Source organism: Quercus lobata, chromosome 7 (genome assembly GCF_001633185.2).
Source record: "Quercus lobata isolate SW786 chromosome 7, ValleyOak3.0 Primary Assembly, whole genome shotgun sequence".
Lineage (NCBI taxonomy): Eukaryota > Viridiplantae > Streptophyta > Magnoliopsida > Fagales > Fagaceae > Quercus > Quercus lobata.
In genome coordinates this window covers 33,345,688-33,371,941 of record NC_044910.1, presented here as the reverse complement: position 1 = coordinate 33,371,941, position 26,254 = coordinate 33,345,688, and the positions used below count along the sequence as shown (strand labels likewise).

General features: G+C 36.8%; 4 protein-coding genes across 4 annotated transcripts; all 4 read right to left on the bottom strand.

The window, feature by feature from the left end:
• Positions 1 to 130: 130 nt before the first annotated feature.
• On the bottom strand, positions 131 to 17,655 carry LOC115952845 (putative FBD-associated F-box protein At3g50710). Its single transcript, XM_031070175.1, has 2 exons — positions 16,296 to 17,655; positions 131 to 408 (listed from the first exon to the last, which is right to left on the bottom strand). Exons 1-2 carry the CDS (start codon positions 17,641 to 17,643, stop codon positions 212 to 214), a joined length of 1,545 nt encoding a protein of 514 aa, XP_030926035.1. The 5' UTR covers positions 17,644 to 17,655; the 3' UTR covers positions 131 to 211.
• LOC115952847 (putative FBD-associated F-box protein At3g50710) lies at positions 2,456 to 4,364 on the bottom strand. Its single transcript, XM_031070177.1, has one exon. The coding sequence runs from the start codon at positions 4,194 to 4,196 to the stop codon at positions 2,679 to 2,681; it is 1,518 nt and encodes a 505-aa protein (XP_030926037.1). The 5' UTR covers positions 4,197 to 4,364; the 3' UTR covers positions 2,456 to 2,678.
• Positions 8,086 to 17,697, bottom strand: LOC115952846 (F-box/LRR-repeat protein At4g14103-like). The gene is made up of 2 exons (XM_031070176.1): positions 17,630 to 17,697; positions 8,086 to 9,690 (listed from the first exon to the last, which is right to left on the bottom strand). Exons 1-2 carry the CDS (start codon positions 17,641 to 17,643, stop codon positions 8,181 to 8,183), a joined length of 1,524 nt encoding a protein of 507 aa, XP_030926036.1. The 5' UTR covers positions 17,644 to 17,697; the 3' UTR covers positions 8,086 to 8,180.
• A 2,796-nt stretch (positions 17,698 to 20,493) lies between these two features.
• Positions 20,494 to 22,761, bottom strand: LOC115953567 (pentatricopeptide repeat-containing protein At2g38420, mitochondrial). Its single transcript, XM_031071298.1, has one exon. The coding sequence runs from the start codon at positions 22,659 to 22,661 to the stop codon at positions 21,129 to 21,131; it is 1,533 nt and encodes a 510-aa protein (XP_030927158.1). The 5' UTR covers positions 22,662 to 22,761; the 3' UTR covers positions 20,494 to 21,128.
• Between the last annotated feature and the right edge of the window lie 3,493 nt (positions 22,762 to 26,254).

The window sequence follows — 26,254 nt, the reverse complement described above, 5'->3', positions numbered from 1 at the left end:
ATAAAAAACATGCTTACTAAAAACTAGAATAATTGAAGGAGAGAGCAATTACAAATTATATCTTCAAGCATTTTGCCCTGCAGCATAGGAAAAACAGCAAATGAAGTACACAAACATGGACCTAATTACATATGCATATGGCCATACCAAAAGATATTAAACCAAATCATGTGACATGCAATATCCAAGAGGAACGAACCAAAATGCCAGATCATGTGAAATGTCCATCGTCAAATGCAATTTGACAATTCAGAGAGCTCCTTTGAGACTTCCCCAATTCCTTGTGAACACAAAGCTTTCTCTTTGAGCCTAGATAACTGCGTAAGGTGATTTTCATTGTCTTTAATACTCTTGCTGCCTCCAGGATTTTTCTAATAAGTTCCATGTCTTTCGTAGTCCCTCTTAATCCTTTATAACGACACATTGTAAGGTGTGATGACATAAAGATTAAAGCCAAGCAAGGGTTGGGTTTATAAAGATTAAAGCCAAGCAAGATTGAATGTTCAAAGGTAAGTATTTGTAGCTTTGGAGCCCGACAAAGCAAGAGGTGTACCACATGCCACGCATAACAGTCAAACCAAATGTCACCACAAAACTTCAAGGAGGACAAATTATGAAATGTGGGACTATCTTCATGATTAGAACCATGGAAGAGGATCAGTGCAGTAATTATGCTCAATTCCATGGATATAACATTATAGAGTTTTCCCATGAAGTCCCATACTCTCTTTGCATAATCATCACTCTTCTCACAATCCTCAATTTGAATGACACATTCAAACACATTTGGGAGTTTTTCCAACACATCATCTCCAATCATTTGTGCCACTCACACAGGAAGAGAAATTGTGGTTCAGATCTTGCAAAGTAAGGCTGCCATCTAGCTTGCACTCTTGTTGTATTTTTCGTTCCCCTTGATTTTGTTAGAAGCCACGCCTTGAGGCTGATGCATGGGGTGTGACTTACCCCAGACTTGTTTGTACTGATGTTTAATTGGTGCTATTATGCTTTACCATAAACCAAAAACAAAAGAATTGAACCACCAAAAAAGTAAAAGAAAAGAGAAATAACACATAAATGGGCGAGTTCATATTGGATTCATTATTCACCAAATTAAGGTTACTGTTCCAGCAACCTAAATTGATGAGTTTGAAGTAGGCTCACCGTTCACCAATTCAAGGCTACTGTTCCAGTAATATAACTGGGTGAGTTTATAACCAGCCAAAATAGTCACTGAAAAGCTAAGGTTAGATCCAGAGCTAAGAAGCGAGGCTTCCCAGGCCATAGCCCTGGGAGCAAAATTCTTTTCAATTATTTTCTGCATCAATTCCATTGCTTTACAAACCAATCCTTTTTGACACAACCCAAATATTACCTCATCAAATGTCTCACATCGAGGACAAAAAATACTTCTCCAACATTTCCTCAGACAAAACACAACTTCCATAATTTCACCTTCACCAAAAAACCTTTCAGCATAATTCTATGTCCAAAAGTTGAATTCAACACCCTTGTCTATCATGTTCCTCACAAGCTCCCTCATCCTACTCAACTCCCCAGCCTTACACAAGGCATCCAATATAGTATTACAAGTAATCATATCGGGCTTGCACCCCAACTCCTCCATTGAAACAATCATCATAATCCCAGCTTCCACACTATTCTGCTCATACAAACCATAAACGTACACATTATAAGTATAAACATTAGGAGCCAAACCCAACACAAGCAATTCATCAAACACCTCATCTGCTTTCCCAAAATCCCCTTCCACAATAACCCCTTTCAAAGCCACAGTATAACAAACAATGTCAGGCTTAATCCCATCTACTTTCATCTGATTCAAAACCTCCTACCCTTATCACATTAGAATACTCCATTATCCCAGGACAAAAACCAAAGACTTTCATTCTTTTCACAAACCCCATTACCTCAAAACCACACAAACACTCCTGTTCATACAAAGTTCTCAATATCAAAGAACAAATCTTGGAATCAAAATCATACCCATCATTTATCATACAATTCAAAATCTCAATAACATATCCTACCCTTCAATCCTTACATTCATTTTCCATTCACTGTGTGGCTTATGTCCAAAATATCTTTAACATTGAATGGTTTCAGCACTAGCTTGCAATCTATGTAGAATTCCTAAATGACACTTTTTTAACTTAGAAGTTTAAGACTGTAACAAGAAGCTTATATATATTATCTTCTCATCAAACATGTAAGCACAATAGTCATTTGAATTTAGTAAAAACCCAATAACAAGCTTAAGTATGGGTTGCACTAGTTCAAGAAACTTCTGAAGTGCTGTCCAAAAGCAGCAGCCTTTTTCCTTATATTGTCTTGCTGTTGTTTTCTGTGCAATTTACCATGTAGGCTTTCAATCTAGAAAGTCCTTCTCTTTTTTTGCAATATCAAGGGGAAAATTCCCAAATTAAAAACAAGCTTACTAAAAACTAGCATAATTGAAGTAGATGCCAAATGCAAATTAAATCTTCAAGCATTCTTCCAGGTACCATAGGAATAAACTCAACATGGCAAAAACAGCAAATAAATTACGCAAACATGGACCTAATTTCATATGCAAATAGGTATATAGCCATACCACAAGATATTACAGCAAAGCATGTGACATGCAATATCAAAGAGGAACGAACCAACATGCCACATCATGCAAAATATCCTTCGTCAAATGCAATTTGACAATTCTGAGAGCTCCTGCGAAACTTGCTCAATTCCTTGTGAAACCGAGGCCTATTCTTTAACTTTGGAATACTGCAAACAGTGATTTTCATTGTCTGTAGTACTCTTGCTTCCTTCAGGATTTGTCTAACAAGTTCCATCTCGATCTCATACCCCCCAAATCCTCTATAAAGACAAGTAGTAAGGTGTGATGACATACATTCAGGAACATCGAGTGGCTCCTCCAAGAAAGGGTTAGGTTTATTAAGATTAGAGCCAAGCAGAAATGAATGCTCAATGATAAGTGTCTGTAGCTTTGGAGCCTGACAAAGCAAGAGCCGTACTGCATGCCATGCATACCACTCAAACCAAATGCTACCACAAAACTTCAAGGAGGACAAATTATGAAATGCGAGCCTATCTTCATATTTAGAACCATGGCAGAGGATCTGTGCGGTTATTGTGCTCAATTCCATGGATATAACATTACAGAGTTTTCCCATGAAGTCCCATACTCTCTTTGCATAATCATTAATCGAATCACAATCCTCAATTTGAATGACAGATTCAACCACGTTTGGGAGGTTTTCTAACACATCATCCCCGTTCAAATAACCGCTGAAGTGAAAGTACTCAAGAGCTGGGGTGTTTATCTTGAATATGTACTTTGACGAAGGCTGAACATTCCAACGTAAATGTAATCTTTTCAGCGTAGCTACAAGTACAATGACATTGAACTCGTTCAAATTTTTCAAGTATTCCTCATCTACATGGAGGGTCAGATCTAGAAGAACTGGGCAGGCATTGAGGATGGTGGAGAGAGAATCGAAATTGGCAAATGTAACACAATTTAGTAGTAGAATCCTGAGACAAGGGAGAACAAAAGCAGAAGGTGGATTGAGATGAATTGCAAAACTCAATTTCAGAACCACTAATGAGGCAGAAAAGTAGAGAGTACGGGGCAACTCCATGGGTTGATGAGGAGAAGTAAGTAGGTGGAGATCAAGCTCTCGCAAATCACGGATATTGGTGGCACGGAGCCATGTGTCGACATAGAAGGGAAGACAATTGTTATACCAATGAATGCACAATTTGTGTAGTGGGGGGATTGGGTTGGAAATGGCATTTCGAAGAGTCCAGATTCTAGACACCACATCCGCAAACTTAAAATTATCATTCTTTTCATCAAAGTATCTTTTTACAAGTGCTACCTGGCTCAAGTTAAGAACAGGGACAAGAGCCCAGAGAGGCCTCCACCTGCTCGACAAAATGCTTGTCGAGACAGAGTCTCCGACTGGGAGAAAGGAGAGGATGTGGGTGAGGAGAGAGTCCGGTAGACTGCTAATTATGTCCTTGCTGTCATCAGCGTTGGTTTGGGCATTTTGTCGAACAGGTGATAGGCAAGTCTCACTGCTCACGTTTCTCCTTTCTGCTCTCTCCGCTCTTTCAATTCTCTGCATCTCTCTCCTCTCCCTCGCCTCTGTTTCTATCCTCTGCCGCTTCATGCTTGAGTGAGTGACAAAGGGTTTCAATTTTGGGATGGTATCAGAAAGTAGGTGGGTTTCTACTTTCTACTCGCAGAGAGATATCAATATCATATCATATGGCCAAGGGGGCCAAAAACAAAGCAAAGCACAAAATCTTCTTCAACCCAGACCACAGCGTTTCATTAATTGGAGAAACATAATACGACAGCGTTTTGATTGGTGATTCCTTTTCTTAGTGGAGTCGTTAAGGTAGTTAACATTTGAATAGGTTTTAAACTTTGTTTTAATTATTATATGTTCATTAAATAAATAAATAAAATATTTACAGTGTGCTTAATATTATCACTATGTGATTTGATGAATTTCCCTGAACAATGAGGTTAAACAACTCTGAGAGAGTATAATCTGATTCCAAGGCTCTTCAATTAGGTTTCTAAAATCACAATTTTTGTAAATTGCAGATGAAGAAGGTGTTCGTGAAACAACCCAAGGTTCCCTGTAGTAAGATTTCACATTATCCTACAAATAAAGCTATTTTTATGCTTGTGGGGCTGAGGAATTTGTGGTCTCGGCCCACTTTATATTAGGGCTCAAGACCCAGGCCGAGAAGACTTATTGCCGAGGACGCATAATGAAAGCCCCAAAAAGGTCAAGGGTGTGGCCGAGGACGATCTCACGCTCAGCATCCCACAAGACATCTAAAAAAGAAGGACGAGTTTAATGCAGGGACAAGATAAGTGAAAAAGCTGTTAATACTGTAATAAAGAACTCTACGTCTGACAGGCCCATACTCTTCACCATGCTATTCAACTTTTACGTCTACTCCCAACCACTTTAGGTATGGGCTGATAGGACAAGTCTCCATCCCAGAAGGTAAAACTTACACGTGGACATTGAAAGTGAAGTAACTACTAGTATAAAAGGGAAGAAGAACCAAGGGGAAAGGGGATCCCTCAGGGTGTGAAGTCCTAAAAAAGGAAGAATGAGAAGAACACTAAGCTCCTCGGACCCTGTCCGAGGACGAAAACCCCAGAGGTTGCATTGAGGAAAGGTTTTGTCAATCATGCCAAGTCCATCCTCATATGAGTTTCCATAAAAACCACGACTAGAACGCTGTCCAATGATCAAGGTCTAACCTTTCAAGCCCACACTCTACAAATTATGTTATTCGGGCCCTTTACATACGAGCCCAACGTCATTCTTGGGTCGTGAATAATCGTGTCCCTACAATGCTCCTTTCACAAGGGAAGATTTTGGTAATGTGCCTAAATCCATAGCCAGGAATTAATTTTATATTAAAATACTAGTTTCATTCGTTTCTGAAATTTTAAATAGAGGAAAAAGAAAGTCATGACATCTCTTTTGCAAACATGTCAAGCTGTTAACATTTAATTGCAACATGCATTAGTGTATACTAAAAAATCTTTATTTATTATTAAAATTGGTAATGCCATTCAGTTAACGTTCACGTAAAACTTAAATAGTTTTGGTGGGAGAATATTATGACAAGGAAGGACAAATGTAGGGAAACAATCATATAAGATAGCTTCTTTTTCTTTTTTCTTTTTTTGAGAAACTAAGATAGCTTAGTTCCATTGTGTATCTACATGGAACATTTAGATGTTGGTAAAATTTTAATTGATGTAAAGGGGAAAAAAAAAACTGTTGAAATTGAAACTATCCATGAATTTCTTATAGCAATGCAGGACCATGTAAAATTGTAGTTGCTAGCATGCATTGCTAATGGAAGCATTTATGGTCTACCGTCCACACGATTATGATATTCATGTAAATTTAGTTTGGCTTATTTGTGCTTCTTTTATTCTTAGCATCCTCTTTGTAATTTTTTTTACACATCGTATTTCGCTTTTTTTTTCTTTTTTTTTTTTTTAAATATCCTATTTTGCTTATTTCATAATTCAAATGCTCTTTGCATAATTATTTTACATTACTAGTTTTGAGGCACGTGTAAATTATTAGATTGTGGCATTCTATGACATGTATTTAATTGCGTGATATATTCCTCCAATAAAAGTTAATTTTATCTAAATAACAAGTGAACAACTCTTTTTCAAAACAAAAAATAGAAGAAGTATAAAAATTAGTCAAGTGGATCACAAAAGCAAATTCAATGGGTTATACTACCCTGTATTTATCAAATGATAGTGTCATGATATCACTACAGGCACCCAACTCAATTTGATTGTCCTGAGTCTTCCCAAAAAAAAAGAAAAAGAAAGCAAAATGTGTGTAAGGTGTATTACAACAAAAGCAATTACAAGTAAATTTGAGGTATGTGGATTGAGAAACACATCAACCGTTCCACCGGTGCTTAAAAGAATCTCAAGCTAGACATCTAAAGAGGCAAAGTCTTTTCAAAATCAGCACATTCCATATAGTTTATAAGAACCGAAAAGTTCCATTTATCTTAATTCAAAGAGGACATGGATGATAAGAACAGACAAAAGCGAAGACAGGCTATACATAAATCTGAAATGGATGAAAGTGATTTTATTATATATTTAAAATGAAAATTGTTCTCAAATCACATATGATCTAATACAAGACACATCCCTCAGTAAAGGTGAACGACAGCCTGATTAGTTTGAACCACATTTTTGTCTGCATGCAGTTACCTTATTCAGCTCTGGACTCCAATTATTTGCGTCACTCACACAGGGAGAGAAATTATGTGTCACTCCTCCATTGAACCAATCATCTTAATCCTAGCTTCCGCACTATTCTGCTCATACAAACCATAAATATACACATTATAAGTATAAACATCAAGAACCAAACCCAAACCAAGCGATTCATCAAACACCTCATCTGCTTTCCCAAAATCACCTTCCACAATAACCCCTTTCAAAGCCATGGTATAACAAACAATGTCAGGCTTAATCCCATCTACTTTCATCTGATTCAAAACCTCTTACCCTTCTTTCACCAAAATCCTTATCACATTAGAATAATCCATTATCCCAGGACAAAAACCAAAAATTTTCATTCTTTTCACAAACCCCATTACCTCAAAACCACACAAACACTCCTGTTCACACAACGTTTTCAATATCAAAGAACAAATCTTTAAATCAAAATCATACCCATCAAAATCATAATCATACAATTCAAAATCTCAATAACATATCCTACCCTTCAATCCTTAAATTCATTCTCCATTCACTGTGTGGCTTATGTCCAAAATACCTTTAACATTGAATGGTTTCATAGCTTGCAATCTATGTAGAATTTCCTAAATGACACTTTTTAAACTATTAAGGTTGAGACTGAAACAAGAAGCTTATATATCTTATCTTCTCATCAAACATGTAAACACAATAGTCATTTGAATTTAGTAAAGACCCAATAACAAGCTCTAAGTATGGGTTGCACTAGTTCAAGAAACTTCTGAAGTTTCATTAACATTCAGCCACAAAGACGCCATGAATTTTCTTTTTCTCCTTCCTAATCCCCTCCTCTTTTCCTTGAGAATTTAGTCATGTAACTTGCAGACTAGGTTGAAAAACATTGATAACATAGTTATTAAAAGGCTGAAAAGGTATCCATTGCATTCATCAAAGAAGAGAAGGTGTGCATTGTGTCTTTTTATCCTCTGCCAATGCGCTGTCCAAAAGCAGCAGCTTTTTTCCTTATATTGTCTTGCAGTTGTTTTCTGTGCAATTTACCATGTAGGCCGTCAATCTAGAAATCCCTTTCTTTTTTTCCTTTTCTTTTTTTTGTTGCTGTATTAAGGGGAAAATTCCCAATTAAAAACATGCTTACTAAAAACTAGCATAATTGAAGGAGATACCAACTGCAAATTAAATCTTCAAGCATTCTTCCTGGTACCATAGGAATAAACTTGACATGGCAAAAACAGCAAATGAATTAAGCAAACATGGACCTAATTACATATGCATATAGGCATATACCCATACCACAAGATATTATAGCAAATCACGTGACATGCAATATCCAAGAGGGACGAACCAACATGCCATTTCATATGAAATGTCCTTCGTCAAATACAAATTGACATTTCTGAGAGCCCCTGTAAAACTTGCTCAATTCCTTGCGAAAATGAGGCTTATTCTCTAAGATTGGATAACTTGAAACAGTGATTTTCATTATCTTTAGTACTTTTGCTGCCTTCAGGATTTGTCTAACAAGTTCCATCTCGTTCTCATACCCCCCAAATCCTTTATAAACACAAGTTGTAAGGTGCGATAACATACATTCAGGAACATCGAGTGGCTCCTCCAAGAAAGGGTTACGTTTATTAAGATAGCCAAGCCAGGATGAATGTTCAATGACAAGTGTTTGTAGCCCTGGAGCCCAACAAAGCAAGAGCCATACTACATGCCACGCATACCACTCATACCAAAGGTCACCACAAAACTTCAAGGAGGACAAATTATGAAATGTGGGACTATTTTCATGATTAAAACCATGGCAGAGGATCTGTCCAGTAATTGTGGTCAATTCCATGGATATAACATTGCAGATTTTTCCCATGAAATCCCATACTCTCTTTGCATAATCATTAACTGAATCACAATCCTCAATTTGAATGACAGATTCAACCACGTTTGGGAGGTTTTCCAACACATCATCCCCGCTCAAATAACCGTCGAAATGAAAGTACTCGAGAGCTGGGGTGTTTATCTGGAATCTGTACTTCGACAAAGGCAGAACATTCCAACTTAAATGTAATCTTTTTAGCGTACCTACAAGTACAATGACATTGAAATCGTTCAAATTTCTCAAGTATTTATCATCTACATGGAGGGTCAAATCTAGAAGAACCGGGCAGGCATTGAGGATGGTGGAGAGAGAGTCGCAGTTTGCAAATGTAACACATTTTAGTTGTAGAACCCTGAGACAAGGGAGAACAAAAGCAGAAGGAGAATTGAGATGAATTGCAAACTCCAATTTCAGAACCACTAATGTAGAAGAAAAGTAGAGACTACGGGGCAACTCCATAGGTTGACGCGAAGAAGTACGTAGGTGGAGATCAAGCTCTCGCAAATCACACATATTGGTGGCATGGACCCATTTGTCGACATAGAAGGGAAGACACCTGTAATACCAATGAATGCACAATTTGTGTAGTGGGGGGATGGGGTTGGAAATGGTGTTTCGATTCTTTCGAACAGTCATGATTCTAGACACTATATCCACAAACTTAAATTTCCCATTGCTTTCATCAAACAATTCTTCTCCAAGTTCTCTCTGGTCCAAGTAAAGAACAGGGACAAGAGTCCAGAGTGGCCTCCACCTGCTCGACAAAATGCTTGTCGAGACAGAGTCACGGATTGGGAGAAAGGAGAGGATGTGGCAGAGTAGGGAGTCCGGTAGATTGCTAATTATGTCTTTGTAGTCATTAGTATTAGTTTGGGCATTTTGTCGAACAGCTGATAGGCAAGTCTCACTTCTCACATTTCTCCTTTGTGCTCTCTCTGCTCTTTCAATTCTCTGCCTCTCTCTCCTCTCCCTCTCCTCTGTTTCTATCCTCTGCCGCTTCATGCTGTCCAATTTGAGTGACACTGAGTCAAGTGGGTGGGTTTCTACTCACAGAGAGATATCGTATTTCACAGAAGTAGCTCTAAAGGCTCAAGCAACAAAGGCAGATCTCATTGCTAATCTGTAACAGAGCTACCAAACGCAGCGCATTTTACCAGAGACAGCTATCACAAAAGGCCACAGCGTTTTGTTTAAGTGGTGTCATTCGTTGATTGGTGATTCCCTTTTCTTAGTGGATTCGGTTAAGCCGTTAAGGTAGTTAACATTTGAATAGGGTTTTTAAACTTTGTTTTAATTATTATTTGTTCATTAAAAAAAAAAAAAAAAGTACATTGTGCTTAATTGTCATCACTATGGCCTTTGATGAATTGCCCCGAACAATTTGAACAATCTATCGAGTAGCTTGTATCAAATCTTATCTCTCTCTCTCTCTCTCTCTCTCCCTTTCTCTTAGAGAGAGTATAATCTGATTCCAAAATCACCATTTTTGTAAATTGCTGTTGAAGAAGGTGTTCTTGAAGCAGCCCAAGGTTTTCCTATGGTAAGATTTGACATTATCCTTCCAATAGAGCTATTTTTATACTCCTTTCTCAAGTGAAGATTTTGGTAACATGCCTTAATCCATAGCCAGGTGTTAATCTTTTATTAGAATACTAGTTTCATCTATTTCTGAATTTTAAAATAGAGGGAGAAGAAAGTCATGGCATCTCTTTAGCAAACATGTTAACATTTATGGTTTAGAGGGGGAGGAGAGTAGTGGAAAGGAGAGTAAAGAGAAATAATTCCCCTCCATCTTGTTTGGATGTTTTTAAAATTAGTATGAGGGAAGTGAGTAATTAGTCATTCCCTTTATTTGGATGTTTTAAAAATTAGGATGGAGAGGAGAGAAAATAATTAAAATAGACAAATTTACCCCTATTTGAAAATGGACTTGCAACATTGGTCTATTATTAATTTAGAAAGGGTAAATTGGAAAATTTATCTACTCTACTCTCCCTCCAAATCTTTCCAATTTGGGGGAATTAAAAATGAGGGGTTAGAGGTGGTTGAAATCCCTCCAAACCCCTCCAAACTCCTCCCCCTCATTCCTTAAAAAAATTCCAAACAAGGTAATTGAATTACTCTCCATCCCTCTACTCTACTCCCCCTCCTTTTTTAAACTTCCAAACAGGCCATTAATTACAACATGCCTTAGTATATATTGAAAGATCTTCAAGTGATGCCTTTCACTTAAGGTTCATTTAAAACTAAAATAATTTTGGTGTGAGAATAATATGGTGAGTGTAAGGACACAATTTTGGGTCCCTAATCCAAAGGATAAATGAACTCAGGCCCAAAAAGTCCAATACAATAAATTTGTAGAGAGTGGGTTGGAAAACCGGACTTTAGTGAGTTAGACAACAAGTAAAGTAGATCTAGGTGACAAAAAAATGTAAGTAGACTAGTTTAATCTAAAGAAAATTGTCATAGGTACAGTCCAAGGAGATTAGTTCTTATATATTGATTCTCAAGTTTGGTTACAAGTTCAGTTCTTGATTGCTACGGTATTTTGTTCTTAATTTCTCAATCCCCTTCTCTCTGGATCTTCCTTCCATTTTATACTGTTTTCCCCTTTCATCTCCACCTTCTACGTGCATATTAGATTGTGGGTGTTGATCCTTGTTCCATTAGCACATTCCTGAAATCTTTGGGTAGTAGCTATAAGGCTGAAAGTTACTATTCAGATATCACTTCCTCATTAATGCGGCCAGAAAGTTAGCTATAGAGCCTTTAATGCGGTGGTAGAAGCTTTCCCTTCAGATATTTCATAGCTTCCCTATATCTTGTTCCTTCTTGATACTTATCCTTATCAGTGGAATTGTCCGAAACGTTGCCTTTGATGTCAGACCATACCTTCCGACCTTGGCTTTACTTAGCTGAGGAGGCATTCATCCTCGAACCACTTCCCTAAAACATAACGCCTAAATTCCTTCCTTTATTTATTAGTGCTGACCTCTATCCCATGTTTTTCCATCCTCGGGCTTATGAGATGTCATCGGATTGGGCCACCGACCCAATACATTCTATTGGACCTAATATCCCTACAGTGAGGATAGACAAATGTAGGGTAGCAACTGTATAAAATAGCCTAGTTCCATTGTGTATCTAAATGGAACATTTAGATGCTGGAAAAAATTTTACTTGATGTAAAGGGGGTTAAAATCTTTTCAAACTGGAACTATCCATGAATTTCTTATAGAAATGCAGGACCTTGTAGAATTGTAGTTGCTAGCATGCATTGCTACTGGAAGCATCTATGGTTTACAATCTACACAATTATGATATCTATGTAATTTTGGTTTGACTTGTTTGTGCTTCTTTTATTCTTACTATTCACTTTGTAAATTTTTTTTTTACATATCATGTTTCGCTTATTTCATAGTTCAAATGCTCTTTGCATAATTAGTTGACATTACTAGTTTTGAGGCACGTGTAAATTACCATTAGATGGTGTTATTGTATCATATGTATTTAATTGCGTGATATGTTCCTCCAATAAAAATGAACTTTATCTAAATAATATGTGAACAACCCTTTTTTTTTTTAACAAAAAATAACTTAAGTATAAAATTTAGTCAAGTGGATCTCAAAAGCAAATTCAATGGGTTCTACTACCTGTATTTATCAAATGATAGCGTCATGATATCACTACTAGGCACCACTCAACTTGATTGTCCTGACTCTTCCAAAAAAAAAATGTGTGTAATGTGTACTACTACGACAAAAGCAACACCAATGCTTAAAAGAATCTCAAGCTAGACATCTATAGAGGTAAAGTCTTTTCACAATCAACACATCATGTAGATTCTAAGAACTGAAAAGTTCCATTTATCTTAGTTCAAAGAGGACATGGATATCTATCAAAAAGGAGAAAAAGAGGACATGGATGATAAGAACAGAAGAAAGCCAAGACATGCTATACATAAATATGAAATGGAGGAAAGTGATTTTATTATATATTTAACATGAAAATTGTTCACAAATTACATATGATCTAATACAATATACATCCCCCAGTAGAGGTGAACGACAGCCTGATTAGTTTGAACCACATTTTTGACTGTTTACAGTTACGTTAATCAGCTCTGGACTCCAATCATTTGTGCCACTCACATAGGGAAAGAAATTATTGTGCAGATCTTACAAAATAAGGCTGCCATCAAGCTCACTCTTTTGTTGTATATTCTGATCCCCCTAATTTTGTTAGAAGCCACCTTGAGGCTGATGCACGGCCAGCATGGGGTGTGAGTAGGGATGGCCATATCCATTGGGTAATGGATATCCAACCCTACCCGATCCAAATGTTCTGGGTGATACCAATTCTTTATGGGTAGAGCTTAACCAGGTAGGATATGGATATTACCTGAATTATTTGAGTAGGATATGGATATTATCCAAACCCGACCTATCCAAAAAAAAAAAAACCCACTACGTCCTTTTTTTTTTAACTGAACCCACTACGTCCTTTAAAGACAAAAGCACTCGTTGGTAAAGTCCTCCCTTTCTCCAAAAAAAAAAAAAAAAAGTCCTCCAAGCCGTCCGATCTGTCTTCCCCACACCAAATCCAAGCCTTCAAATCCCAACTTAGCCACAATGGTGAAGAAGTTCATGGAAAAGAAGTCGTCGTCTTCTTCGTTGAAGGCTGTGAAGATGGTGATTCTGTCAGATGTGATTGCAAAGGAATGAAATCGCCATTTTTCGATGAAGAGGATTCTTCCCGTTATCGGAAAGATTCGCCAACTCCAGCAACAGCGTCGGAGGCGGATCATCAAGAAGAACGAAATCACGCTGCTCCACCTTGGTCAGACCAGCTGATCTCTCTCTCATCTCCACTATGTCTCCATGCTGCAATGGTATCACTCCCGACGCTGTCATTTTCGCCCTTACCTTCCTCCAAATCTCTGATCGAGTTTACGACCTTCTCCATGGTCTCTCTCTCTCTTAGTCTTTGTTTGCTTGCTCAGAAAATTTTGTGTTCTGATTTTACTTTTGGATTTTGTTTTAACAACTGAGGTGGAGCTAAGTTTTTGTTTGGTTGAGGAGATAATATATATATACAGTAACAGAACAAAGAGTGGGAAAAAATACACGTGGAGGGGTGATAAAACTATTGGTTAGTTTTTAAGTTAAAATGTTTTGGATTTAAAAAATAATAATAATTAAATGGGTTTCGGGTAGTGTATGGATATCTATGGATAATATATCTGGGTAAGATTTGGGTATGGATACTAATGGATATTGATATTCGGGCATCCATAGGTAAACTTTTCGGGTAGGGTATGGGTATACCCGATCCATACCCTACCCATGGCCATCCTGTGTGAGTGTGTGACTTAACCCAGACTTGTTTGCACCGATGTTTAATTAGTGCTATTATGGTTCCTTTACATCAAAAACAAAGAATTGAATAAACAAAAATGTAAAAGAAAAGAGAAAAAAAATACATAAATGGGTTAGTTCATATTTGATTCAGCATTCACCAATGCAAGGCTACTGTTCCAGCAATTAACGGGGTGAGTTAAACCAGCCAAAATAGTCTCTGTAAAGTTCAGTACAGATCCAAAGCTAAGGAGCAAGGATTCCAGGCCATAGTCCTAGGAGCAACATTCTTGCCAATTATTTTTCTGCATCAATTCCATTGCATTACAAACCAATCCTTTTTGGCACAACCCAAATATTACCTCATAAAATATCTCACATCGAGGACAGTTCAAATTGTCCAACGTTTTCTCAGACAAAACACAAGCTTCCATAATTTCACCTTCACCAATTAAACCTTTCAGCAGAATTCAAAACATCTGAAAGTTGAACTCAACACCCTTATTTCCCTGTCCCTAACAAGCTCCCTCATCCTAGATCCTAGTAAACTTCCCAGCCTTGGAAAATGCATCCAATATTACATTATAAATAACCACATTGTATAACAGACAATGTCAAACCCAACACAAGCAGTTTTCATATTGGGTTTGCACTTTGCACCCCAACTCCTCGATTGAACCAATCATCTTAATACCAGCTTCCACGCTATTTTGCTTACACAAGCCATAAACACACACGTTATAAGTACAAACATCAGGAACCAAACTGAACACAAGCAATTCATCAAACACCCCATCTGCTTTCCCAAAATCCCCTTCCAAAGCATAGGATAACAAACAATGTCGGGCTTAATCCCATATACTTTCATCTGATTCAAAACCACCAGAGCATCAAAATCCTTCCTTTCTTTTACCAAAAACCTTAATTACATTAGAATAATCCATTATCCCCAAAAAAAAAAAAAAAAAAAAAACCAAACTTTTTCATTCTTTCCACAAAAGTTTTCAAAAAAACACAAACCCTCTTGTTCATGCAAAGTTCTCAATATCAAAGAACAAATCTTTGAATAAAAAAAAAAACCCATCATTTATCATACAGCTCAAAATCTCAATTGCATATCCAACCCTCCTAATTATACATGGAGCTTTAGTCATTATCTTAAAAGTTGACCCTTCAACCTTTATATTCATTAACCATTCAGTGTATGGCTTATGTCCAGAATATCTCTAACATTGAATGGTTCCATAGCTAGCATGCAATCAATATAGAATTACCTAAATGACACATTTTAACTAATAAGGTTGATACTGTCCCAAGAAGCTTATATGTTGTCTCATCAAACATGTAAACACAATAGTCCTTTAAATTTAGTAAAAACCCAATAACAAGCTTAAGTATGGGTTGCACTAGTGCAAGAAACTTCTGAAGTTTCATTTACATTCAGCCACAAAGAAGCCATGATTTTTATTTTTCTCCTTCCTGATCGCCTCTCCTTTTCCTTGAGAATTTACTTCCAGAATGACTAAATATATTTGAGACTTATAGACATGTAACTTGCAGACTAGGTTGAAATAATTGATAATATGTTGTTATCAAAAGGCTAAAAAGGTATGCATTGTGTTCATCAAAGAAGAAAAGGTGTGCATTGTATCTTTTTATCCTCTGCCAAAGTGCTATCCAAAAGAAGCAGGCCTTTTCCTAATGTTGTTGTCTTGCCATTGTTTTCTATGCAGTTTACCATGTAGGCTTTTAATCCAGAAAATGATTTTTTTTTTTTGGTTGGTTTCTATATCAAGGGGAAAAATCCCAAATAAAAAACATGCTTACTAAAAACTAGAATAATTGAAAGAGAGAGCAAATACAAATTATATCTTCAAGCATTTTGCCCTGCAGCATAGGAATAACCTCAACATAGGAAAAACAGCAAATGAAGTACACAAACATGGACCTAATTACATATGCATATAGCCATACCAAAAGATATTAAAGCAAATCACGTGACATGCAATATCCAAGAGGAACGAACCAAAATGCCAGATCATGTGAAATGTCCATCGTCAAATGCAATTTGGCAATTCTGAGAGCTCCTTTGAAACTTCCTCAATTCATTGCGAATACAAAGCTTTCTCCTTGAGCCTAGATAACTGAGTAAGGTGATTTTCATTGTCTTTAATACTCTTGCTGCCTCCAGGATTTTTCTAATAAGTTCCATGTCTTTCGTAGTCCCTCTTAATCCTTTATAATGACACGTTGTAAGGTGTGATGACATACATTCAGGAATATTAAGTGGCTCTTCCAAGCAAGGGTTAGGTTTATAAAAATTAAGGCCAAGCAAGATTGAATGTTCAAAGTTAAGTGTTTGTAGCTTTGGAGCCTGACAAAGCAAGAGGTGTACCACATGCCACGCATTCCAGTCAAACCAAATGTCACCACAAAACTTCAAGCAGGACAAATTATGAAATGTGGGAATATCTTCATGATTAGAACCTTGGAAGAGGATCAGTGCGGTAATTATGCTCAATTCCATGGATATAACATTATAGAGTTTTCCCATGAAGTCCCATACTCTCTTTGCATAATCATCACTCTTCTCACAATCCTCAATTTGAATGACACATTCAACCACATCTGGGAGTTTTTCCAACACATCATCCCTGTTCAAATAACCTCTGAAATGAATGTACTCGAGAGCTGGGGTGTTTATCTGGAATATGTACTTCGACGAAGGATGAACATTCCAATGTAAATGTAATCTTTTCAGTGTAGCTACAAGTACAATGACATTGAACTCGTCTAAATTATTCAAATATTTATCAACCACATGGAGGGACAAATCTAGAAGGACCGGGCAGGCATTGAGGATGGTGGAGAGAGAGTCGCGGTTTGCAAATGTAACACATTTTAGTAGTAGAATCCTGAGACAAGGGAACACACAAGCAGAAGGAGGATTGAGACGAATATCAGCCCCCAATTTCAGAACCACCAATGTTGTAGAAAAGTAGAGACTACGGGGCAACTCCAAAGGTTGATGAGGATGATAATTACATAAATGGAGATCAAGCTCTTGCAAATCACGCAGATTGGCCGCACGGACCAATGTGTCAACATAGAAGGGAAGACAATAGTGATACCAATGAATGAACAGTTTGTGTAGTGGGGGGGTGGGATTGGAAATGGCGTTTCGAAGAGTCCAGATTCTTAGCACTATATCCACAAACTTAAATTTTTTATTCCTTTCATCAGGGTATGGCTCTATAAGTTGTTTCTGGTCCAAGTGAAGAATAGGGACGAGGGTCCAGAGAGGCCTCCACCTGCTCGACAAAATGCTTGTCGCGACAGAGTCTCGGATTGGGAGAAAGGAGAGGATGTGGCAGAGGAGGGAGTCTGGTAGACTGCTAATTATGTCTTCGCCATCACCAGTGTTAGTGTGGGCATTTTGTCGAACAGATGATAGGCGGCGGCGACTCGTACTTGTCACATCTATCAGCCATGCCTGATCTCTCATTTTTGCTCTCTCTGCTCTTTCAATCCTCTGCCTCTCTCTCCTCTCCCTCTCCTCTGTTTCTATCATCTGCCGCTTCATGCTGTCCAATTTGAGTGAGTGAAACGGGTTTCAATTTTTGGGATGAGATCAGAGAGTCGGTGGGTTTCTACTCACTCTAGTTCAAACATAAATATTACCGTTGGTAAGGTACACCCTTTTCCTAAAAAGTAAAAACCCAACTTTAGCCACTCTATTCTAAAGACGAAAACGCACAAAATGAAAAAAACTCAATAGCTGAACACATATTACCGTTGCTGGTGACCAAACTCCTTTCCGGAGTCACCACGGCAACCACGCCTCACGCTTCGACGGAATCATCTAGATGTCGCCGCCTCGTGCCTTGCTGCCTGAAACGTCGTTATTGCCGCCTAATACCTCGCCGGAAGTGCCGGTGGCATCTCTAGAGAAACAAGAGAGATAAAGAGAACTCTCTTGCATGTCCTCGGTCCTCACCCCAAGAGAAGGCTGGTAAGAGAAGATAAAAAGTTTTTTTTGAGAATCGAGAAGATAAAAAGTTAGTTGAAGTGAAATGTGTGGATAACAATAAGAGAAGTTAAAAAATAATAATAATAATAATAATAATAAAAAGAAGAATAAGAAGAAGAAGAATTGGGTAGTGTGGACCGACAATTATTTTTAAATTTTAACAAAAAAAAATTATTATCTCTTACCATTATCTAAATTATCAAAAATTCTCATAATCTAATTAAATAGTTTTCATTCCTTAAAAATAATAACAAGACTAAAATTGTATATCAATCAAATTCAAAAACAAAAAACTATTAGATAAATTTCCTATAACTTTTCCTTAGAGTTAGGGGTGACAAAATTAAACACGACTCGTAAACCCGACACGACACAATATGAAATTAGTAAGTTATGGGTTGAGATTTAATGAGTTCATGTTATATTCAAGTTGACATGACTAATAAATGAGTTGAGTTAGTGTTCAACCTATGAAATTTGTTTGACCCGTTTAATTAAATAATATTTTACCAATATTCCCTTTAAACCCTAAGTATATAAATTTATTAGTTGTTGTGGTGTATTTTTTTGACATATTATAATTAATTATTTGTGATATTGAGATATGCTTTAATTTTGAATGATTATTTGTGATGCAATTACTCATTAGTTCTAAATTTAACATTAAAAATATTTATTTGTTTGTTTTTCATAATTTTTTTTTTCATTTTGATAAAATCTGATGAACATGTCGACACGATTAACCCGTTTAATAAATGAATCGTGTTAGGGTTCAGAAGTCTTGATCCGTTTAATAAACATGTTGAGTTAGTGTTAACTCATATATTCGAATACTCACGAGTTTACACGACACGAAACTGACACGTGAACACGAATTGCCACCCCTACCAAGAGTCTTAGATGGATACAAATTCCTCATTTATTTCTAAAAAATAAAAAACCTCTAATCCCACGGCTCACAACTTCCCATCTCAAGTATAAACTAAAATACAAACAAAAACTCTTCCCAATTCTTCCTAATAGATGAAAGTGGTGTACAAGGAAACTTCCCATTACAAACAAATAATCTTATTTTTTGAATAGGTGAAGATTGAACCTAAATCTCTTATTTAACCATCAGAGACACTTATGGCGTCTACTTCTGATAGTTGTACTCTTTATCATCAGATCAAAACACCAATCAATTTTTTGTGTAGGCGGGAATTGAATATCAGATCTCTTATTCAACCATCAGAAACTTTATCGATTGAGTTAACTAGAACCCACAAAGACAATTTTACTTGGCTGTGATAAGGACAAAAGGAATTTATATATTCATAATATATGAACAATAAGATAAGAATGTTGACTATTATATTAAGAGCCATAAAGGTTTTTTTTTAATATTCAGAAAATTTTACACGTTAACAAAGTTTATTATGAAGTGATAAAAGGAAAGCTATAATTTATTATATCACTGCACTTGATGGTATGAAATTACTTCAAATATATAGCATGCAGGAAATATAATCAATATAACGAAGACTCCGAAATAATAAGCTAGCTTTCATTAATTTCACTTTAACTTGCCTTGTTTAGTTCTTATCAACAAATTTAGGTGTTAAAAAAGTGATCCTCTATTTTAATTTGATATGTGATTTTTATATGGCACCTGGTGCTAGATTAGACATGATATATTCATATTTGATGTTACCCTCTATCTTGCTCAACAAGAACGCACTGATATAAGTCCTATAAATTGGAGGTAGGCATTAGGGAGAGATATGCATTTCGGCAGAACCAATTAAAAATTAGCAGGTGTCTCAAAGGATCATTTATAATAAACTAGCCTCTGATTAAATGAACTGAATCATCTGATTCTGATCCTCCATATTACTGATGAAAATCCAATTTATGTTCAGTAAAGCTCTTATATGCCTAAAGAAATCACATTGTCACCAAAATAAAATCGATACACAAAACAGCCTTGTGATTCAATCACCTTCAAGAATAATAGGCATTGGTCTGGATTAGCATGCATATGGGTTTAGACTCCACCTATTATGCAGCCTGGATTACAATGCAGCTTACCTAGTCATATAAAAAATCTGCAGCAAGTTTGTTTTTGCAACAAACCGACTCCAACATATGATTAGACAATCAGAGAAAATTTGAGGGTATTTGGATTCCTCCATGTGAAGACAAATGCACTTGAAACACATCGACCATCACATCAGTGCTTAGAGTTAGAGGAATCTCAAGCTATACTTTTCACAAGTAAAATATTAGACTTCAAAAAGTAAATACCCAAAACAGAAAGCAATCAGACATCTATAGAGGTAAAGTCTTTATCAAATACCTTTTCATGATAGAAATAAAAGAAAATAATTAAGTCTAGAGAGACAATCATTGTGTATCATATAGTTTATAAGAACCAAATAGTTCCATTAATTCAATGAGGACATGGATGATAAGAACAGATGAATGCGAAGACATGCTATACATAAATATGAAAAGGAGGAAAGTTATTCTATTATCTACTTAACAAGAAAATTGTTCTCAAATCACCTATGATCTAATGCAAGACACAGCCCTCAGTAGAGGGGAACAGCAGCCTGATCTAGAGTTAGTATGAACCAATTTTTTTCTGCTTGCAGGTACCTTAGTAAGCTGGATTCCCATCATTTGTGCCACTCACACAAGGAGAGAAATTATTGCGCATATCATCTTGCAAAATAAGGCTGCCTTCTAGTTCACTCTTTTGCATTTTCTGTTCTCCTAATTTTGTTAGAAGCCACCTTGAGGCTGATGCATGGGGTGTGACTTACCCCAGACTCCTTCATACTGAATTTTTACTAATGCTATTATGGTACCTTTACAACCAAAAACAATAGAATTGAACCACCAAAAAAGTGAAGGAAACGAGAAAAAACACATAAAGTGGCCACTTCATATTGGGTTTGCCATTCACCAAATTAAGGTTACTGTTCCTGCAACCTAAATTGGTTAGTTTATAGTAGGTTCACCATTCACCAATTCAAGGTTGCCATTCCAGCAACTTAACTGGGTGAGTTTACAGTGGGTTCACCATTCACCAAACCAGCCAAAATAGTCTCTGAAAAACAAAGTTTAGATCCAGAGCTAAGGAGCAGGGCTTCCCAGGCCATAGCCCCAGGAGCAATATTCTTGCCAATTATTTTCTGCATTAATTCCATTGCTTTACAAACCAATCCTTTTTGGCACAATCCAAATATTACCTCATCAAATGTCTCACATTGAGGACAGAAAAATTTGTCCAAAATTTTCTCAGACAAAACACAAGCTTCCATAATTTCACCTTCACTAATTAAACCTTTCAGCATAATCCTATAGGTCCGAATATTGAACTCAACACCCTTGTCTCCCATCTCCCTCACAAGCTCCCTCATCCTACTCAACTCCCCAGCCTTACATAATGCATCCAATATTGTATTATAAGTAATCACATTGGGCTTGCACCCCAATTCCTCCATTGAACCAATCATCTTAATCCCAGCTTCCACACTATTCTGCTTACACAAACCATATATATGCACATTGTAAGTATAAACATCAGGAACCAAACCCAACACAAGCAATTCATCAAACAACTCATCTGCTTTACCAAAATCCCCTTCCACAATAAACCCCTTCAAAACCATAGTGTAACAAACAATGTCAGGCTTAATCCCATTTATTCTCATCTGATTCAAAACCTCCATAGCATCAAAACCCTTCCTTTCCTTCACCAAAAGCTTTATTACATTAGAATAATCCATTATCCCAGGACAAAAACCCAACTTTTTCATTCTTTCGACAAACCCCATTACCTCAAAACCACTCAAACCCTCTTGTTCAAACAAAGTTCTCAATATCAAAGAACAAATCTTTGAATCAAAATCATACCCATCATTTATCATACAGTCCAAAACCTCAATAGCATATCCAACCCTCCTAGTTCTACATAGAGCTTTAGTCAATATCTTAAAAGTTGACCCTTCAATCCTTATATTCATTTTCCGATGACTATTTAACAAAACCTGAGGAACCCATTTAAGCCCATCACTTTTTTTACAAAGCACTGAGAGCAAAGTATTGAGTGAGTACACTGTAGGTACACAACTAAACTTGGGTATTTCATAAAACAAAGAAACAGCCTCTTCAAGTTTATTGGCATTGCCGTAAATTTTGATGAGGTTAATGAAAACATATTCGGGCGTTTGGAATTTTGGGACACGTTTGAGGTGGTGGAGCACGTGTGGAATGTGGTGGAGTTGAGAGGTTTCGGCAAAGGTTTTGATGAGGTAGTTAAAGGCAGTTGGGGTTGGGTCACAGTTGTAGGTGTTGAAGGTGTGTATGAGAGTTGAGAGGAGGTGGGGTTGTTTGTTTGAGATTTGTTCTTGTTGTGGGGGTTCATTTTTTATTGTTGTTGCTGCGGTTTGTTTTAGTGTTCGCATGGCTTGGTTTTGATTGAAGATTTGGTGCCATTTGGTTTTGTAAGGTGAGTGTGGCCACTTTCTGTGTTTTCTGAGGAAGTTGTTGGTGGAGGATTTGAGAGAGGAGAGTCTGACCATTTTGAGAGTAGGGATTAAAATGGACGTAGAAATTGAGAGATAGAAATATGAGTTTGGGGAATGGGAGTACGAGGTCCTAGCTCTCTGACTCGGAGAGGGATGAAAGAGTGATGAAAAAAAGTAACAATTGGCAACAACTGAAGCGTGGCAATTGAGTCTAAGACAGGGGTGCAACGACACCGTTTAGCATAAGAAGTTAAAAAGCAATGAAAAGAAGCAGCTAGTATCACTCTTGTTTTAAAGGAAATTTATTAAGTAGTCTAGAGTATTACTCCCTCCTCTTTTTATATATATATATATATATATATATATATATATATATATTTTAATACAAGAAAAAATTTCTACTAACCTAATTTAAGTGTATATGTATATGAAAATTCTTTTTGAAAACTTTAACCCCGATCCTTACCTTCCACACCGCACAAGTATTTATACTTGTAAAGTGACCACCATACCTGCTTGGTGCGGTGTTCTTAACTTCTTATTTATATTTTCATTTGAGCACTATCCTTGTTAGATCCGAGCCTTTCAAGCAACGTTTTAAGTTATCAACCATATCACTCAAAAGATTTGATCTTTATTTACTTGAAACCGAAGACGTCTACACTCAAGGGTAGATTAAAGCCTTTACCACACACCTCGACATGCCAAATCAGCTTCTTACACGCCTACATTGTCCTTATATTGTTGGCAAACATATGTCACTCCCATAAGTTGCCATGCCAACCCTTTGTCCACATCATCTCGTACTCTACCATTGCCACAACAGCATGCCATGTTATCAAAATATGCCACTCATCATCACTTTTATCAGCAATAACATCTGACTAGGTTTGACCATTGATTTTTTACTCTTTTTTTTTTTTTTTAACTAAGGGTCCGTTTGGATACAGTTTATTTTGCTGAAAACTGAAAACACTAACTAAATAATTTTTAAATGTGTGAATAGTATCGTGGGACTCATTTTTAATGAAAAAGTTGCTGAAAAGTGAGGTTTGTAGATCCCGTGAACAGTGCACGGGACCCACTGATAATGCCATTTCAAACCAATGTGTGGATGTTCAAAGTGTTAATGGGTCTCATGCACAGTACACAGGATCCACTGGCAGATTTGTGTCCCATATGAAACCAACTTCTGGTTAAAAAAAAAAAAATTTTAAAAAAAGGCCAAAAATGCGAACGCAAAACGCGGATGCGTAAACCAAGCACACGTTAAGTGTCCCCTACTCAATTTTTAAGCTTATCTCATATTTTTAGTTTGTTTATGCATTTGACAATTCTAAATAGCCAAAACTAAGATTTCTCATTGTATTTAAGTTACTCTAGATGGATCAAATTACATGTGCCAACTCCATTTTGTGCTAGTTTTCTCAAGGGGTGTGTTGAGGGGGAAATTGATGCCTCTGAATAAAATATGGAGTAGCCAAGTCGAAACTCAACGATGGGCTCTTGAGATGATGCCCCAAAGGCTTTCAGTGTGGTGATAAGCATATCCAAGCAAGAAATAAAGGCTGCACTTTGACAAAATAGCAACAAAAGCCCAATAAAAATACTTCACAATAGTTAATTAGTACATTAGTAGTCCTATTTTGATAATACAAGAAAAACAAATTCTCCAGCGGTAGGGTGAAATTACACATAAAGTCCAACAGTTCAATTATTAAATAAATTTAAGAAAGCATACACTTCTGAAAGTCCTTGTGTGTCTTGGTCAGGGGGATTTACTGTACTTTCAGCCATCATTACATCAATATAAGAGAATAATTCCATTGTTACAAATACATTATATCCTTCAATTGTAAAACAAAAAGTAAAAATTAGAGGTTCCATGGGAAGAAGAAAGGGGTTAATTGGCATGGTGTGAAGGGAGAGAGAGATTCCAACTCAGTGCAGCAAATGTTGAACTAAGATTTTGGGGAATATATATATACATAGGGCATGAATGGGGTAGTGTAGGCTATTTTGAGTGAGTGGGTATTTAAGCTTGTGGTGGTGTGATGGAGTTAATGTTGAGGTTAAGGATTTAATAGGTAAAGAGTTGTTTGTGACTGATTAAGAATCATTTATGAGCTGTGAATATGTAGAAAAGGAAAGGGAATGTCTAAGGCTAAGTGAGTGTGGGCTAAGGGGAATGATTTTTGAGCTTGGGGACAGCTAAACCACCAACAAAATGGCAAGAAAACCAGAAATTTCAAAGGGGTTGGTCTGTGTTTTATGGGCTGGTGTGCTTACCCTTTTATAGTGATGTTTAGGGAGGTATTAATTAACAAAAGTTCAAAAACGTAGGACTGATCAGGGGTAGGACAACAAACTTAATTATCTTAGGATTTGGCCATAAATGGGAGATTTGCTTTGCTTCTTTGGGTAATATGACACATGGTGAGTATTTGGGGTAATCTTGCATTAAATGTCAAGATTTCTGAAGCTGAGTTTAATCAATAGGATTAAGGCAAGTATCAAGGAGGAATCTTAGTGCTGCAACTGAGATTTGAATCCTAGGAAGTAGGATTCAACACCCCAAGCCAAGTGTCAAAGTTTAAGCCAACTTCAAAGGGTTCTGTTGGAGATCCCTTTATGCCCTCCAAACCACATGTTCCCAAATTTTCCCCTTTAGGATTCATGGGCTTGGCACATGAATCATGTCTTGAATGTTTTTGACATTTATGGCATTGATTTGTTGAGATTTGGATAACTTGGTTTCAGCTCCCTTCCACTAGAGATGTAGTCTTAAGGAAAATGATGAACCTCCATCACCCATTAGACTTCCGCTGATATCACAACCTCTGGGAACTGTTCACGTCAGGTAGAGGGTGACAGAAAGTTAATGGGACAACCTATAGTTCATTCTTAAAGACTTGGTTCTCTTGTAGAGGCCTCCAGCTGTACCTTGGTCAAGGATGAATAAGAGGGAAGTTGGTTGTGTATTTCAGTTCTCTGCCCTTGTTGGAGTTCTTTGGATCGAGCTTGCTCATGTGGACTGGACCCTCGGGGCTGGGTTGTGTTCATCCCATATTTGAACCTACAAAATGGACATCAATAACACACATTGCCATGGGTTTTCATCCCTCATGGACTCTTATTATTTGTGAACATTTTTGGGTTTTGATGGATATTTGTAATGGGTCTTTGGGCAATGAGTTGTAAAATTTAAAATAATAGTATAAGCTTAATTACTTCAAAATGCTTTTGTAAATACTATTTTTTTGAAATGATGAACTCCATAAATCACATCATAATTTAGATGGTGAGCTTGTAGGATGAATGGTTACTGTGAGCTTTGAAGATAAATATTATGGATGTTATGATGTAAATAATGACCATAAGTTTTATGGGTTTATAGTATGTTATGAGATAAATATCATAACCTTCAAGATAACTTTCCATGAGCTTTTATAAAATGATGCCATGGTTTTTTGAGATGATTGTCATAGTAATGTTTAAGAAATTAAAACATTGTTCATCATTGGGCTTTTAAGTGAAATAATTATAACATAATATTTTTTGCCAAGCATTAATAATCTTGGGCTTTTAATAAAATAGTGCCAATGTAAATTGGACGAGAACTGGGCTTTTTGATATTGCCAGCGAGA

Bases quoted from the DNA above. Each gene is read 5' to 3' on its own strand.
- LOC115952847 (XM_031070177.1), bottom strand. From the start codon at position 4,196: ATGAAGCGGCAGAGGATAGAAACAGAGGCGAGGGAGAGGAGAGAGATG.
- LOC115952845 (XM_031070175.1), bottom strand. From the start codon at position 17,643: ATGAAGCGGCAGATGATAGAAACAGAGGAGAGGGAGAGGAGAGAGAGG. The intron at 409-16,295 runs GATTAAGAGGGA...GTCGTTATAAAG, and splicing joins TACAACGTGTCATTATAAAG to GATTAAGAGGGACTACGAAA.
- LOC115953567 (XM_031071298.1), bottom strand. From the start codon at position 22,661: ATGGTCAGACTCTCCTCTCTCAAATCCTCCACCAACAACTTCCTCAGA.